We start from the raw sequence: 17,717 nt of genomic DNA, 5'->3' as shown, positions 1-17,717 counted from the left end.
GAAAGATATTTATAGATTAGCAAGGAGTAGAGAAAGGAAATGTCAAGATCTCAATCAAGTTAGGTGCATTAAGGATAAAGAAGGAAAAGTGTTGATAAAAGATGAGGACATTAAAGAAAGATGGAGAAATTATTTTAATGATCTCTTTAATAATAGTCAAAATGGTAATAGCGTGAATATAGATTATAGAACAATAGAAAAGAATGTAAATTATACTAGAAGGATTAGATTTTTAAAAGTAAAGGAAGCACCTAAGAGAATGAAAGCGGGTAAAGCTGTGGACTGATGAAATACCAATTGAAGTGTGGAAGTATTTGGGAGATAGGAGTGGCATGGTTAACTAAATTATTTAATAAGATTCTAAACTCAAAGAAAATGCCTAATGAATGGAGGAAGAGTATTTTAGTACCTATTTTTAAAAATAAGGAGACATACTGAGTTGCTCAAACTATAGGGGAATTAAACTCAAGAGCCAAACTATGAATTTGTGAGAGAGAGTAGTGGAGCATCGACTACGACATGATACTTCAATCTCACTCAATCAATTTGGTTTCATGCCCTATTGCTCAACTATGGAAGCGATCTTTCTCATTAGAAGCTTGATGGAGAAATATAGAGATGTGAAGAAAGATCTACACATGGTTTTTATTGATTTGGAGAAGGCTTATGATAGTGTTCCAAGAGAGGTATTATGGAATGTGTTAGAACAAAAGAGGGTATCTATTAGGTACATACAAGTATTGAAAGATATGTATGAAGGAGCAACTACTATTGTGCGCACAGTGGGAGGGGACACAAGTGATTTTCCGATCTCAATTGGATTACACCAAGGATCAACCATAAGCCCTTACCTTTTTACATTAGTTTTAGATGAATTAATGAAACATATACAAGAGAGTATTCCTTGGTGCATGATGTTTGCGGATGATATTGTTCTGATAGATGAGACACGAGAAGGAGTCAATAGGAAGCTAGAACTTTGGAGAAGTACTCTAGAGTCAAAGGGTTTTAAGTTAAGTAGAACAAAGACAGAATACATGCATTGCAAGTTCAGTGAAGGCCAAACTGGTGATAGGGAAGGAGTTAGTTTGAATGGAGTGGTACTGTCCCAAAGTAATCACTTTAAATATCTAGGCTCAGTTCTTCAAGTAGATGGGGGATGTGAGGAGGATGTTAGTCATAGGATTAAAGCCGGATGGTTGAAGTGGAGACGTGCCACGGGAGTTTTATGTGATCGTAAGATTCCCAATAAATTAAAAGGAAAATTTTACCGCATGACCATACGAATGGCTATGTTATATGGTAGTGAGTGTTGGGCACTGAAAGAGTCGTATGCATCTAAGATAAGAGTTGCAGAGATGAGAATGTTAAGGTGGATGAGTGGCCATACTAGACTAGATAAAGTCCGTAATGAGAGTATTAGAGAAAAGGTAGGAGTGGTGCCAATTGAAGATAAGTTGAGAGAAGGGAGATTGAGGTGGTTTGGTCATGTGAAGCGTAGACATACGGAGGCTCCAGTTAGACAAGTAGAGCACATTAGGTTAGAGGATAGAAAGAAAAAAAGGGGTAGACCTAAATTAACTTGGAGGAGAGTAGTACAACATGACTTAGAAGCATTAAACATTTATGAGGATTTAACCCAAAATCGTTCAGAGTGGAAAAAGCGAATCCATATAGCCGACCCCAAATTTTTGGGATAAAGGCTTAGTTGAGTATTCTGCTTTGCATGGGTTGTCCTGTTGACGAATTGAGATTTTGGGAGGAGTTTCGATTTGGGGAAGCTTTTCTCTGTATTGTGGACGGGAGATTGGAGAATGGGGCTGGAACCGATTGAACCGAACCAAACCAATTTTGGCGGTTTGATTTTATTTAGTTTTACTATTATTTCAGTTCGATATGATTTAGAAAAATAAGCTTTTTGGTTATTTGGTTTTTGCAGTTAAGTTCAATTCGGAACCGAACTGACCAATTGGACAGTCCTATAATAACTATTACAAGCAATAAGCATACAAAAAATTGCACCTAGCTAAAGAAAATGAAAACATGGTCAAGAAAATCACTACTAGAAGTGAGCCCACCTTGCTTCTTACCTCTCAACAAGATCACTAAAAACGCATCTGATTGCCGCTTCTGAGAAGAATGATATATTATTCTCTAAAAGAAGCCCATTCTCAAGAGCATAGCAAGGGATTGACAGCAGAGACTCCAGGCAAAGCCACTGTATCAGCGATTATATATCAGTTGGGACTTGTAACTCTGTTAATGAACTAATTATTCATCATCATCATTCATAAAATGTTTATATCACATTAATGGCATTAATATTTATAATAAGAATAGGAGATACACTATTTTAATTACATCACTCATGCCAGTGCAACAATGGATAATTGATAGGTAATCAGAAACTATACATAAAAACACATTTATCCAATGTAAAGAATATTCATAAAGTTTCCAAAATAAATGTCAATGATGACAACTTGGAGAAACAAAAGAATTCAAGTACCCAGTACACACTAACAATTAGAAAATGAAAGTTAAGAACCACAGATTGATCACCTTCCAATTCAGCAAAACTGCCCTTCTTGTACGCACCAGCACTCCAACTGCAAGAAGATTATTGATATTTTGAAGAAAAGAAAGAACCAAGGGATCTAACCAAGCCTTGCCTTCTGCAGACAGTGATGATTTATCATTTTCCCTAATAAGATCCAAAGCTAGAGGAGAGAATGTGGAAACTAGTGCTCTGAGAATGGGAGCTAATGTTTCATATGCTGCTACACAAACTTCTGCTCCACTCTGATTTGGCACACTTAGATCAATCAGTAGAAGTATATCAAAAAGGTAAAAGAACTGATTAGCCTGCCAGCATTTTACTGAATAAAGACAATCAAATTAGAACACACCTCAGAATCAGAATTTGAAGATGAAACAGTCTTCCAAAAGAATTTCCACATAAAAGTACAAGCAAACTTGAGCTGAACATCACTATTAAACCGTGCACACCATGATGTGATAGATGCAACTGCTCGAATTGATGTTATCTTCAATTAAACCATAATTTATGTTAATGGATGAACAATTGATAAAAAGCAACCCAATAGAAATACAACCATTTCTAGAAAGAACAAACCACGTACAGGAATGGTCATCTTAAATCTTAATGTTTGAAAAGCATACATGGTCAACCAAACAAATCCAACGCAGGTAAGGAACTGTACAGCCATCAGACTAAAAGCGGCCAATTCTCAATAAGATTAATTGACCAAACATAAATTATAAGAAAATCCCAACAAAATATTTTGAATCCTTATGATGAAGGTAAAACTTGAGATGCTGAGCTGATGACAATGCACACAAGTTCAAGATCTATTCCAGCTAACAGTGGCAGTTCATTGATTGCTGATCTGACCTAACATGCAACAAACCTAAAAAACACAACTAATGAAGCTTTTATAAAAAAATTGTTTGGCTCAGTGGCAAATTTGCAAAGAATATGAAAAAGGAAAACCAAAAATAACTATTATCACAGGTTTTTTTTTTTTTTTTAAGTCTTGATAAGAAAAGAAGTTTACAAGAGAAATTATGAACAATTCACAAGAAGTTTTTTCATAAAGAATACAACAGAGTTTAATAAGATAAACTTTTATAGGTTGTTTAGATGGGGCGATTAGAGGTGATAGGTAAAGAAAAGGAAAAGGGATAATGGTGATCCCTTGTTTCCATGTTAAATAAGAGCAAAAACAAAAGTATAAGAAGGATTAGTTATCCCCTCAAACTCCATTTTTTTTTTTTTACTTCAAAATTGAGGGGATAAGCATTATCCATTTATGATTAACAAGAAAATTTTAGTAACACAACTTTACCATTGATAAAATAATAGATTCTCAAAAATATCCATTGCAATACCATCAAAACCCTACTACCATTGCTTTTCACTTGTGTCTATAACTCTATATTTCATTTCATTCTTCCCTTAATTTGAAGCCATTCTCCATCATTGGCCAGACATCCAAGAAAAACACTAAGCTTTTCTTCTCACTCTCTCTCTCTCTCTCTCTCTCTCTCTCTCTCTTTTCATCTTTCACATTTTTTTGGGTAAAATCTTGGTTATGCTACTAGGATTGTTGATATTGACACTTGCTGAATAGGCTATACATAATCAATGATATTTTGCTACAATTAGTATGTGATTGAACAGACTTCTGATGAAGCTCTCGTGGATACGGAATACCTAAGATTATTTATTATCCTTTTAAATAGCCCCCTTCTCTCCTTTCTTTTGCTGCCCTCTCCTTTCTAACCCAGTTAAAATTCCAAACACAGTGCTAAATTAAATGTATCAAAATAAATGTAGAAATTAAAAATCAAAATTTCAGCTATTCTTAGGCACCGCATTGCAAACATCATGCACCAATTTATGTGGTTTACTGACTCAGGGAAAGAGGTAGAAAAGAGCCTAAAATTAGCATAAGCATAGTCCAACAATTATACTAGGGCTGCAAAAAAATTTAAACAAAATATCAGGCGTTGTTGATGTTCATGTATATCTTATGTTTCAACAACAGAACAAGTTTTTAAAATATTTTAATAAAAAAAAAAACCTACAGCTTCCAGCACAGCAGTAGTGGTGGAAGATGACAGCCGACGTTGACTAGGGCCTCCAAGTTTTCCTCTCACAGAACTTGGCAAATTTGTGTCATTCACAATACTTTTCCAGAAAACAGAAGAAGACATACTAGCAAAAGAGACCAGCTCCTCCTGCCAGCAATGAAAAGATGATAAATATTTTCAATCAACGATATCTAGAATCATATATTGAGTACAGAGATGCAGTTAGCTTAGTACAAGTATCGACAGAAAGAGATCAGAAAATTTTCTGCAAACTAAAGAGGCTTCTGCATAACCCAACTGATCTACAGTCTCAAGCCGGCTATTTTCTGATTGAGATCTAATTCTGATACGACGTTCAAGTGTTATCTCCCGCATCATTTGAATCTCTACAACGAGGTTAATGACAAGGACAAGAAACTTCACAGGCATCCAACCATCACGATTGTACTGTTTGCAGATGTTAATTCCACAACTGTGAATAAACTGGACATACAATACAAAACAAGAGTAAGAATAGACAAATAATGATAAATTTTACCAATAGGCCAATAAATACCAAATTGCAATTTGATAATATGCTCTCGAATAAATGGCCAACAAAATAAGAATTATTAGCTCATAGTTCAATTGTCAATTGGACAAGCAGGTTACAATTTTACTGATTTATCAAACCAGTAGCTCTATTTCTTTCCTTCTAATCTAATACATATAAAATTTTCTTTTTCCCTTTTGTTATGGAAAGTCAATCACTATATTATTTCTCTGTATGTTCTGTATTCTGTATTCCTATTTAGGATTTCTTATTTAGGATTTCTTCCTAATTAGTAGAACACAATTATAGGAATCAATTGTATATATATACCCATGTACCGATTAATTGAAATGAAGGAGAATCATCTCTTTCTACATGGTATCAAAGCAGGTCATCTATCTAGGGTGACTATTTGTTCTCACCACCCAGCTCAGGAGAGACCTTGGCCGCAGACAGGCCGTTTCGACTCCGATCAACATCGCCGGCGTCGCCTCAACCCCCTCGTTCCACCACTGTGTGTTGTTGCCAGATCCAGTACACCATTAAAGGATTTCTGAGGTTTGGCTCTCAAATCCTATTTCGGTATTTGCTTGATTTGTGATTTTGGGTTATTTTGCTGCTCTAAGCACTTTGGATTAGCGTTTCGGTTAGTTTTCTTTATCTCAACAAATAGCAAACAATAAGAATATTATTTCTGATGTGATTCCAGTGATGACTAAGATCACGGAACACAAACTTAATGGTTTGAATTACCTGGAGTAGAGTAAGACTGTTAGGGTCTATTTGCGTAGCATTGATAAGGATGATCATCTTACTAAAGATCCACCTACTGATGATACACGACAAACTTGGCTAAGGGAGGATGCTCGGTTGTTTTTGCAGCTTCGGAACTCGATTCACAGTGAGGTAATTAGTTTAATTAATCACTGAGAATTTGTTAAGGAATTGATGGATTACTTAGATTTTATGTATTCTGGTAAAGGGAATATCTCCCGTATTTATGATATTTGTAAGGCATTCTACCGTGCTGAGAAAGAGGATAAGTCTCTCACGGCTTATTTTATGAATTTTAAACGGGTATATGAGGAACTTAATGTATTATTGCCTTTTAGTCCTGATGTGAAAGTTCAGCAGGCCCAACGGGAGCAACTGGCTGTTATGAGTTTTCTTACAGGCCTTCCTTCAGAGTATGAAACTGGTAAATCTCAAATTCTCTCCAGTTTTGAGATTTCCTCTTTGCATGAAACGTTCACATGGGTCCTTCGTACAGAGAGTACCCAATCTTCACAGCCTACCAGTAGTGCTCGTATTAGCCATAATCCAAATGGACAACAGGGTAATAGAAGAGGAAGTAGAGGAGGAATTACAGGCAATAGAAGTAATCAGCGTAATGGAGAGGCTTGTTCTAATCAAGACTCAAGAAGAGTCATTTGTTATTATTGCCAAGAGCCTAGCCATACAAAATATAATTGTCCGTAACTTTAGAGGAAAAATCAACGATCACAGATGGCAAATATGGTAGCAGAGGATTCTACATTATCTTCCTCTAAGAAAACTGTTTTGGTATCTGCAGAGGATTTTGTACAGTTTTCCCAGTATCAGACATCTCTAAAGCCTACCAGTTCTCCTGTCACTGCGATCGCTGAGTCAGATAAATCCACTACATGCCTTGTGTCTTCCTCATCCAAATGGGTTATTGATTCTAGTGCGACAGATCACGTGACAGGTAATTCTAGCCTTCTATCTGCTTTTCAGTCTAATCTCAGTTACTCTACTGTTACTTTAGCTGATAATTCTACTTCTAGTGTCATGGGTTCTGGAACTGTGAACCCGACTTCGTCGATTTCTTTGTCATCAGTTTTGTATCTACCAAAATTCTCTTTTAATCTACTTTCTGTTAGTAAACTTACCCGTACCTTAAATTGTTCTGTTTCCTTTTTTCCTGACCAGTGTTTGTTTCAGGATCTTACGACGAAGCAGATTATTGGTAGAGGACGTGAGTTGGGTTGTCTCTACATTCTGGAAAATCATGTACTGTGGTCGCTTGTTTGCTCAAGTACCTTAACACCTCTTGAAGCTCACTGTAGATTGGGTCATCCATCTTTGTCTACCATAAAGAAACTATGTCCTCAGTTTCAGTCTTTATCAGTACTAAAATGTGAGTTGTGTCAGTTTGCAAATCATCATCGTTTGCCTTCTATGTCTAGAGTCAATAAACAGGCTTCATCCCCTTTTGAGTTAGTTCATTCTGATGTTTGGGGTCCTTGTTCTGTTACGTCTAAAACTGGATTTCCTTATTTTGTTACTTTTGTTGATGATTACTCTCGTGTTACCTGATTATATTTAATGAAGAATCGTTCTGAGTTGTTTTCTATCTTTTGTGCCTTTTGTAATGAAATAAAAACTCAATTTAATATTTATGTGCGCATATTAAGAAGTGAGAATGCCAAAGAATACTTTTCAATACAATTTCAGTCTTATATGACACAAAATAGCATTCTTCATCAGTCTTCCTGTGTGAATATCCCATCCCAAAATGGCGTGGCCGAAAGAAAATTTCAGCATCTTCTTGAGGTAACTCGTGCTCTTCTTTTTCAGATGAAAGTTCCTAAACACTTTTGGGCGGATGCAGTTTCTACGGCATGTTTTTTTATCAATCATATGTCGTCTTCTGTCCTTAATGGGGATACTCCTTATGTTGTTTTGTTTTCAATAAAATTTTTGTTCCCTGTTGAACCCCGTATTTTTTGTTGTACCTGTTTTGTGCGTGATGTTCGTCCACAGGTTACTAAATTGGATCCAAGTCTCTCAAATGTGTCTTCCTTGAGTACTACCAGCTCCAAAAAATGTATCGTTATTTCTCTCCTACTCTTAATCGTTATCTTGTTTCTACAGATGTCACATTTTTTGAGTCCACTTCATTTTTTCCTCAATCATCTGTGTATGAGAGTCAGGGGGAAGAGGATGATCACTTAATATATACTATCCAACCAATGTCTAGTCCTCTCCCACAGCCTGTTCCTTCTGTCTCTAGACCTACTCGACCTCCCTTTGTTCATGTTTAATCCAGGAGATTGGATACTCCTGACTCAGATCCTCCACCAGCTACTTCGTTGGGAGATCCTGTACCTCATACTGATCATGATTCTGATCTAGACTTACTCATTGCTCTTCGTAAACGTAAATGTTCATGTACTTACCCTATCTCTTCTTTTATTTCTTATAATCAATTGTCTTCTTGTTCTCAGTATTTTGTTACTTCTTTAGACTCTGTTCCTATCCCTAATATCGTTGGTGAAGCACTGTCTCATCCTGGATGGTGTGCTGCTATGAAAGAGGAAATGGAGGCTTTAGATGCTAATGGTACATGGGAACTGTTGCCTTTGCCCACTGGTAAGAAAGCTATTGGTTGCAAATGGGTATTTACAGTAAAGGTAAATCCTGATGGTTCTGTGGCTAGATTAAAAGCACGCCTTGTAGCAAAAGGATATGCTCAAACATATGGAGTTGATTACTCTGACACTTTTTCTCCTGTAGCTAAACTCACTTCTGTTCACTTGTTTATCTCTTTAGCAGCTACATATGATTGGCCCCTGCACCAATTGGATATCAAGAATACTTTCCTTCATGGTGATCTTCAGGAGGAGGTGTATATGGAGCAACCACCTGAGTTTGTTGCTCAGGGGGAGTTGGGTAAAGTTTGTAGGCTTCGGAAGTCTCTTTATGGTTTGAAACAAAGTCCTAGGGCATGGTTTGGGAGATTCAGTGAAGCAGTACAGGAATTTGGTATGCAAAAGAGTAAGTGTGATCACTCAGTATTTTATAGGCAATCTGAGACTGGTCTAATTCTCGTGGTAGTCTATGTGGATGACATTGTCATCACTGGGAGTGACTCTGCAGGTATTTCATCTCTTAAAACCTTTCTCCAAATCCATTTTCAAACCAAAGACTTGGGATTGTTAAAATATTTCTTGGGTATTGAAGTTATGATAAGTAAGAAGGGTATTTTCTTGTCTCAAAGAAAATATGTCCTCGATCTATTGACAGAGACAAGAAAATTAGGTGCTAAGCCTTGTGTAGAAAGAGATGATTCTCATTGATTTCAATTAATCTGTACATGGGTATATATATACAATTGATTCCTATAATTATGTTCTACTAATTAGGAAGAAATCCTAAATAAGAAATTCTAAATAAAAATACAGAATACAAAATATACAGAGAAATAATATAGTGATTGACTTTCCATAACATAGTGATTGACTTTCTATAACACTCTCCCTCAAGTTGCAGCATAGATGTTAATCATGCCCAACTTGTTACAAATGTAGTCAATCCTAGCTCCATTCAGAGCTTTTGTAAAAATATCTCCTAACTGCTCTCCAGTTTTGATGTGTCCTGTTGAGATGATCTGTTGTTGAATCTTTTCACGAATAAAGTGACAATCAATCTCAATATGTTTGGTCCGCTCATGAAACACCAGATTAGAAACAATATGAAGAGCAGCTTGATTATCACACCACAATTTCGCAGGCAGGGAGGTCTTAAAACCTGTCTCATCTAGTAATTGAAGTATCCACATTACCTCACATACTGATTGTGCCATGGCTCTGTATTCGGATTCAGCACTAGATCAAGAAACTACACTCTGCTTCTTGCTTCTCCAAGACACCAAATTTCCTCCAATAAAAACGCAATATCCAATAGTTGACCTCCTGTCAACCTTAGATCCAGCCCAGTCGGCATCTGAAAAACATTCAACATTCAAATGCCCATGATTACCATATAGCAGACCTCTTCCTGGAGCGCCCTTCAGATAACACAAGATTTGTTCCAAGGCTTCCTAATGAGCAACAGTTGGGGAAGACATAAACTGACTTACCACACTAACGGCATAAGCAATGTCAGGACGAGTGACTGTAAGGTAGTTCAATTTTCCTACCAATCTCCTGTATCTCTCTGGATCTTCAAACAACTCACTATCCCCTGCTAACAATTGTAAAGTTGGAGTCATTGGTGCGCTACAAGGCTTAGCACCTAATTTTCCTGTTTCTATCAATAGATCGAGGACATATTTTCTTTGAGACAAGATAACACCCTTCTTACTTCTCATAACTTCGATACCCAAGAAATACTTTAACAATCCCAAGTCTTTGGTCTGAAACTGAGTTTGGAGGAAGGTTTTAAGAGATGAAATACTTGCAGAGTCACTCCCAGTGATGACAATGTCATCCACATAGACTACCAAGAGAATTAGACCAGCCTCAGATTGCCTATAAAATACTAAGTGATCACACTTACTCTTTTGCATACCAAATTCCTGTACTGCTTCACTGAATCTCCCAAACCATGCCCTAGGACTTTGTTTCAAACCATAAAGAGACTTCCGAAGCCTACAAACTTTACCCAACTCCCCCTGAGCAACAAACCTAGGTGGTTGCTCCATATACACTTCCTCCTGAAGATCACCATGAAGGAAAGCATTCTTGATATCCAATTGATGCAGGGGCCAATCATATGTAGCTGGGCCAATCATAACAGCCAGTTGCTCCCGTTGGACCTGCTGAACTTTCACATCAGGACTAAAAGGCAACAATACATTAAGTTCCTCATATACCCGTTTAAAATCCATAAAATAAGCCGTGAGAGACTTATCTTCTTTCTCAGGACGGTAGAATGCCTTATAAACATCATAAATACGGGAGATATTCCCTTTACCAGAATACAGAAAATCTAAGTAATCCATCAATTCCTTAACAAATTCACAGTGATTAATTAAATTAATTACCTCACTATGAATCGAGTTCCGAAGCTGCAAAAACAACCGAGCATCCTCCCTTAGCCAAGTTTGTCGTGTATCATCAGTGGGTGGATCTTTAGTAAGGTGATCATCCTTATCAATGCTATGCAAATAGACCCTATGATCTTACTCCACCTGTAATTCGAACCATTAAGTTTGTGTTCCGTGATCTTAGTCATCATCGGAATCACATCAGAAATAACATTTTTATTGTCTGCCATTTGTTGAGACAAAGAAAACTAACCGAAACGCTAATCCAAAGTGCTTATAGCAGCAAAATAATCCAAAATCACAAATCAAGCAAATACCAAAATAGAATCTGAGAGCCAAACCTCAGAAGTCCTTTAATGGTTATACTGAATCAGGCAACAGCACACAGTGGTGGAATGAGGGGGTTGAGAAGACGCCGGCGATGACGGCCGGTCGGCGGCCAAGGTCTCTCCTGAGCTGGGTAGTGAGAACAAATAGTCACCCTAGATTGATGACCTGCTCTGATACCATGTAGAAAGAGATGATTCTCATTTATTTCAATTAATCTGTACATGGGTATATATATACAATTGATTCCTATAATTGTGTTCTACTAATTAGGAAGAAATCCTAAATAAGAAATTCTAAATAAGAATACAGAATACAAAATATACAGAGAAATAATATAGTGATTGACTTTCCATAACATAGTGATTGACTTTCTATAACACCTTGTAATGCACCAATGACTCCAAATTTACAACTGTTAGCAGGGGATAGTGAATTATTTGAAGATCCAGAGAAATACAGGAGATTGGTAGGAAAATTGAACTACCTTACAGTCACTCATCCTGACATTACTTATGCTGTTAGTGTGGTAAGTCAATTTATGTCTTCCCCAACTGTTGCTCATTGGGAAGTCTTGGGACAAATCTTGTGTTATCTGAAAGGCGCTCCAGGAAGAGGTTTGTTATATGGTAATCATGGGCATTTGAATGTTGAAAGTTTTTCAGATGCCGACTGGGCTAGATCTAAGGTTAACAGGGGGTCAACTACTGGATATTGCATTTTTGTTGGAGGAAATTTGGTGTCTTAGAGAAGCAAGAAGCAGTGTAGTTTCTCGATCTAGTACTGAATCCGAATACAGAGCCATGGCACAATCAGTATGTGAGGTAATGTGGATACTTCAATTACTAGATGAGACAGGTTTTAAGACCTCCCTGCCTGCGAAAATGTGATGTGATAATCAAGCTGCTCTCTGTATTACTTCTAATCCGATGTTTCATGAGCGGACCAAACATACTGAGATTGATTATCACTTTGTTCGTGAAAAGATTCAACAACAGATCATCTCAACATGACACATCAAAACTGGAGAGCAGTTAGGAGATATTTTCATAAAAGGTCTGAATGGAACTAGGATTGACTATATTTGTAACAAGTTGGGCATGGTTAACATCTATGCTCCAACTTGAGGGGGAGTGTTATGGAAAGTCAATCACTATATTATTTCTCTGTATATTCTGTATTTTGTATTCCTATTTAGGATTTCTTCCTAATTAGTAGAACACAATTATAGGAATCAATTGTATATATATACCCATGTACAGATTAATTGAAATGAAGGAGAATCATCTCTTTCTACACCTTTAGGTCTTTCCCAGAATTAGACAGTAAGGAAAAAGCTCAAGGACTCCTCATTAAGCAATCAAGCAATAACAGCACGTCGACAGTTGACAGGAAAAGTTTTGCATGAAAAACTAGGTTCTTGATGTCGACACCATATTTTGGTCGATCCCTGAAATCAATAAACTTTGAAGCCGATCCCTAACACAGTCTCCCTTTGCCAACCAATCACATTTCCGATCTCTCCTCAGAAGGAATCGAATCAATACTAAGTCCCCATATCATTTAAAGCCTCACCGATCTCTCAAACCAATTGTCAAGTCCCATGATTAGTCAATTATATTTCCGATCTTTCTTGTCAAACAAAATTCAACCAACATTAGGCCTTCGTGCCACCAGTCTTATTGCCGATCTCTCATTTAAAAGTTTGGGAATAATAAAGTCAAGGTTTCGATTTGGTTTAATGATGATCCCGATCTTAAGTGTTCAAGTCAAATTTCCAATTTTAATCAAGTCCCGTTTAGCGTTGGTTCCCTGCCGATCTCATGCTTATTGTGTTTTCCGATCTCTTACACTTAGATTAATAATCACTTTTAGATGTTGTTCTAATATGCTCAGACAATCAAGTGTTTATGCAATTTAGAGATTTTCCGATCACATCCAATCATTGAACAAAAAGGGGATTTCATTTCATTTCATATTAAAATTTATACAAGTCATTCTAGTGGGGTGATCCTCACTGATCTACTCTCTCACATTCCTCCTCTCACCTTTCCTCCTCCTTCTTCCTCTTCTTCTTGGGGAGCCAGGTCAACCATCCAGGAGAAGTCCTCCTCAGGATACCGCTTCTTGAGCTCGGCCAGGAGATCCCTGTTAGCATTCACATAAGCACCGGCCTCCCTTGTCACCGCTTCTTCTTCTTTCGCTTTGAGCTCCTCAGTGAGGTGAGCAACTTCACCGGCCAGGAGAGCCTGAACTTCTTCAAGAACATGGGTTCGCTAGGCCAGAACATGAGCTTGCTCGGCCAGCTTATCCTCGTAGAACTTCATCCGCCCCTCAATTTCAAATATATAGTTCTGAGCGGATGAGAGTTGGGATCGGAGGGAAGCCACTTCATGACCCATCTTCTCGACCTCCTTACCCAGGCGGTGAGCCTTCTCCAGGACAATGTGCTGGTTCACCAAGCACTCCACATTCAGGCTCATAGATCTGGTCAGGATGTCATCAAGATTATCCGGAGACAGCCTATCCCGATCTTCCCGAAGGCAGATGGAGGACCCCAAGACCTTAGTGAAACCCGGGTTCTCTCGAACCGTGCGGTTCTTCTCCAACGAGTGGATTAAGACTTGGGCACCGCGGGAAAAGGTCCTTATAGGAGGTTGAGAAGGACCCCCTTCCGCGCTCGAAGCGACTGGAGGAGGTGGAGGCGGCTCTTCTTGGCAAGGAGGGGATCGGACCACCTCTATGACAGCGGTCCCGAGGGTTGAGACAAGCCTCCTTGCATTTCCCCGGGCTCATGGCTGGGTGTCTGCAGGGCTTCAGCTCGCTTCATCTCCCGTACCTTCCGAGAGATCTCTCTCTTCCGCTTTCGGCTCTCCTTGGAAGCTTCGCCGCTTGCCATACCTGCACAAAGAAGAGGTCAGTGAGATCGCTAAGGTCCAAAGATCTGAGATATAGAAAATACCGATGCCGAGGTCAGAGAGCTGAAGCCCCCGATTTTCGCCAGTGATCAACTCCATTGTCGATGATGCGATTCGGATCCATCGCATCCAAACAAGAGAACTTCTCTCTGCCCGCCTGATCTTTCAGCTCCATCACTATCAGGCCTTCTTCCCTATTCAAGGTGAGGCGCTTCGGAATTAACGGGCCTTGGTGTAGCTAGCTACGAGGGTTAGATGTACTTACCTCATTAACCTTCATCTAACCCTCAAAGCTGTTCGGAATTTTGCTCCTTAGAATGAAGAAGCGATTCTTCCAATTCTTCAGGGAGGAGGGCAGATCGGTGAAAAACCTTCATAGGTGTACTTACCTCATTAACAGTTGAGAAAATTGGCTAAGGAGGCTAAGCAGATTCCGAGTACATATGAAGGAATCCAATCTCCAAAGGAGTTAAGTTCAGATTCAGATTTGGATTCAAATTCCAAAAATGAAAACATGGCTACTAGAACTTTGAAAGAGTTGGCTGCTCCTGATATAAACCAACAGCCTTTGTGTATTCAATACCCTACTTTAAATGTTGCTTTTAAGTTAAAATCTAGACTAATCCATTTTTTGCCTAAGTTTTATGGTCTTGCAGGTGAGGATCCACATAAGCATTTAAAAGAATTTTATGTTGTGTGTTCCAGCATGAAACCTCTAGGAGTTTCAGAGGATCAAATCAAGCTTCAAGCTTTCCCTTTCTCACTGGAAGACAGCTAAGGATTGGTTATATTACCTTCCTTCCGGGTCTGTCAACTCATGGAATGGGATGAAGCAGATATTTCTGGAGAAGTATTTTCCTGTTTCCCATGCTGCCAACATAAGAAAAAAATTTGTGGCATCCAGCAGTACAATGGAGAGAGCTTGTATGAGTATTGGGAATGATTTAAGAAACTGTGTCCAAGCTATCCCCATCATCAAATAAGTGAGCAGCTTTTGATTCAGTATTTCTATGAGGGACTTCTACCAATGGACCGCAGTATGATAGATGCTGCTAGTGGAGGAGCTTTGGTTGACAAGACACCAGAAGAGGCAAGGAGGCTGATTGCTAACATGGCAGCAAATTTTTAGCAGTTTGGAATAAGAATGAATCACACACCTATGAAGGTTAATGAGGTAAGTACATCTAACCCTCAAAGCCGTTCGGAATTTTGCTCCTTAGAATGAAGAAGCGATTCTTCCAATTCTTCAGGGAGGAGGGCAGATCGGTGAAAAACCCGCAATGCGGCTTCGCCTGGAAGAACCAATACTCGTCGTCCTTCCGATGAGTTAATCTATGTAGTTCGGCGAATACCTTAGCTGTAAGACGGAATCCCTTAGCTCGGCAAAGGCCTCTGAAGGCTACTAGGATTCGCCACGAGTTCGGGTCGACTTGGGCTATGCACACTTTATGAAATTTTAAGACTTCCTTGAAGAAGTCGTCAAGAGGAAACCGCAGCCCGGCTTTTAGTTGCTCTTCGTATACTATAATCATGTCGTTCTCTTCGAAGAAGTGATCGGCTCAGAGATCGCCGTGACACCGGATAAGTTCGTATGAATCAGGCTAAATGTTGTACTCCTGGCTGAACGACTGCAGGTCGGTTTCTTGCAAGATTGATAGCAGCTCGTCCATGGGAAGATTCTCTCTCCCTGAAGAAGGTACATGCCTTGATGGTGCTGCTTGCCCCCGAGCTGGAACAGAGACCCTAGGAGGTTCAAGTCGCACGCTTGGTCCGACCACCTCCACTTCATCAGATGACCACGAGATCTGAACCGAAGGGGGGCTTGCCGCTCTCTGACCCTCGGCGCCGCTCATTTTCAAAGGAAATAGAGAATTTAAACTAAAAGAAAGATCAAAACCCTTACCAGAGTCTGATCGGTGTCGGAAGAACTTGAGAAAACGAGAGAATTTTAAAGTTGTTCGCGAGAGGCTGAAAATGACATAAGGGAGCAACTGGCTAACCCTTCCCCTATTTATACCCGTCCGAGCATTTAATGCTCACGATGTCCCAAGCGGCGCATCAGTTAACGAGATCTGCCAGTCTTTTCTGACACGTCTCACGAATATTCCGGAGATTCCATAAAGAGATCGGTTAACTATAGAGCGGCAGATTAAGGTGTTTTGAAGTACGGATCGGATAAGGTCATTCAAATTAAGAGTCGGATCGGGTAAACACTTCAGAGATCGGAAAATAACCAATGAAATAATAATAAAAATGATAATTGACAAAATAAAATTTTATTCCCAAAAGATCGAATTACATCATTTGGGCGATCTCTAGAGATCGGATTACATTAAAGGTCTGATTACATCATAAGGGCGATCTTTAGAGATCGGTGGAACATCCTATCTAAAAGGCCTATGTCAAAGCCTAGTCTCGTGGCTGAGTCAAAAAATGTGTTTGACCAGGAGACCGGCTGTTGACATCGGATAGATGTACAGCTTAGATGGGGGGGACTATGACTCTCATGAGAATGAGAGAGGTCGTCATCAAAGTTACCGCTCGAAACCGAGCCGCTATCGGAACACCCAGTGTGGTAAGGAGCCAGATGAACGCCAAGAAGCAGTCACCGGTGTTAAGGGGAATATTAGCAGTCTAGTCGCCCGAAATCAGTTTGCCATTTGTATCGGTCAAACGATTCGAGATCAATGAGATCCAGGTCCTCGATCCAGGTCGGTAAATTAGTCCGGTTCTCTCACGGTCATCAAATGAAGTTATCATAATTTCCCGTTCACCAGGATCGTAAATTTTCAGGCAAGGAACAAAGAGGGCAACCGGAAAAAGATCAAAAGCGGTTATCATGTCCGGGATTGTTGCCGGAGCAGCTAGAACAGGAAAAATGAGGAGAAAAGAGGAGAAAATCAAATGCAGAAAGTTTCCCTGTTGAAGGTATATATAGAGGAGGTCCGAGCATTTATTGCTATGCAGAAAACGAGGCGGGCGCCTCGAGAATTGAGGGAAATAAATGCTTTGACTGGACCGAACCCGATAAAAGGGAAGACCGGAGTGATAGAGATCGGTAGAAGAAAGGCCGGCATGAAAGATCGGAAAAGGAGCGTGTTAGGAAGATCGGAAAAGAGAGGATGTCGGATAGCAAAGAGAATAAGACAACTTCCGCTAATTGTCGTCATAATCAGAGCCGAGGTAATTAAAGCGTTGCAGACGAGATCCCCACCGCACGCTTCAGAATCGCCCGCATTACTGACAAGTGCCAGAGTATGTCATGACAGTGCTGTACATCTCAATCTCCACCGTTGATCTCATTTATAAGGACGAGCCCGGAGCCCTTGGATCAAAGAAGACGACAAGACCGGCCCCTTTTATTCCCACCCCTCGGATCGCCCTGGACAGGAAAATTAGGGACCGTCAAATTAGAAGAGAAAAAGGACAAATGTTATGAAAAAGATCTCAGGCGTTCGTCTTGATTCTCTTTAATTCCCAACCATCAGATCGTGTCCTTTAAAATCCTAACTTCCATCTCCCTCAAGGAGAA

General features: G+C 39.3%; 1 protein-coding gene across 1 annotated transcript in view; it reads right to left on the bottom strand.

Annotated features, from left to right (window-relative positions):
* The window catches only part of LOC131168902 (uncharacterized), a 35,319-nt gene that overhangs the window by 2,206 nt on the left and 15,396 nt on the right, over positions 1-17,717 (bottom strand). Inside the window, exons 13-17 of the mRNA XM_058153489.1 lie at positions 4,852-5,100; positions 4,612-4,764; positions 2,910-3,047; positions 2,563-2,802; positions 2,091-2,218 (exon numbers count right to left, since the gene is read on the bottom strand). Coding sequence (XP_058009472.1) covers positions 2,091-2,218; positions 2,563-2,802; positions 2,910-3,047; positions 4,612-4,764; positions 4,852-5,100 — 908 coding nt within the window. The remainder of the gene's footprint in view (positions 1-2,090; positions 2,219-2,562; positions 2,803-2,909; positions 3,048-4,611; positions 4,765-4,851; positions 5,101-17,717) is intronic.

The sequence above is a fragment of the Hevea brasiliensis genome, chromosome 9 (assembly GCF_030052815.1).
Source record: "Hevea brasiliensis isolate MT/VB/25A 57/8 chromosome 9, ASM3005281v1, whole genome shotgun sequence".
Taxonomy (NCBI): domain Eukaryota; kingdom Viridiplantae; phylum Streptophyta; class Magnoliopsida; order Malpighiales; family Euphorbiaceae; genus Hevea; species Hevea brasiliensis.
The sequence above is the reverse complement of the archived record's forward strand: the minus strand, read 5'-3'. Positions and strand labels throughout refer to the sequence as shown.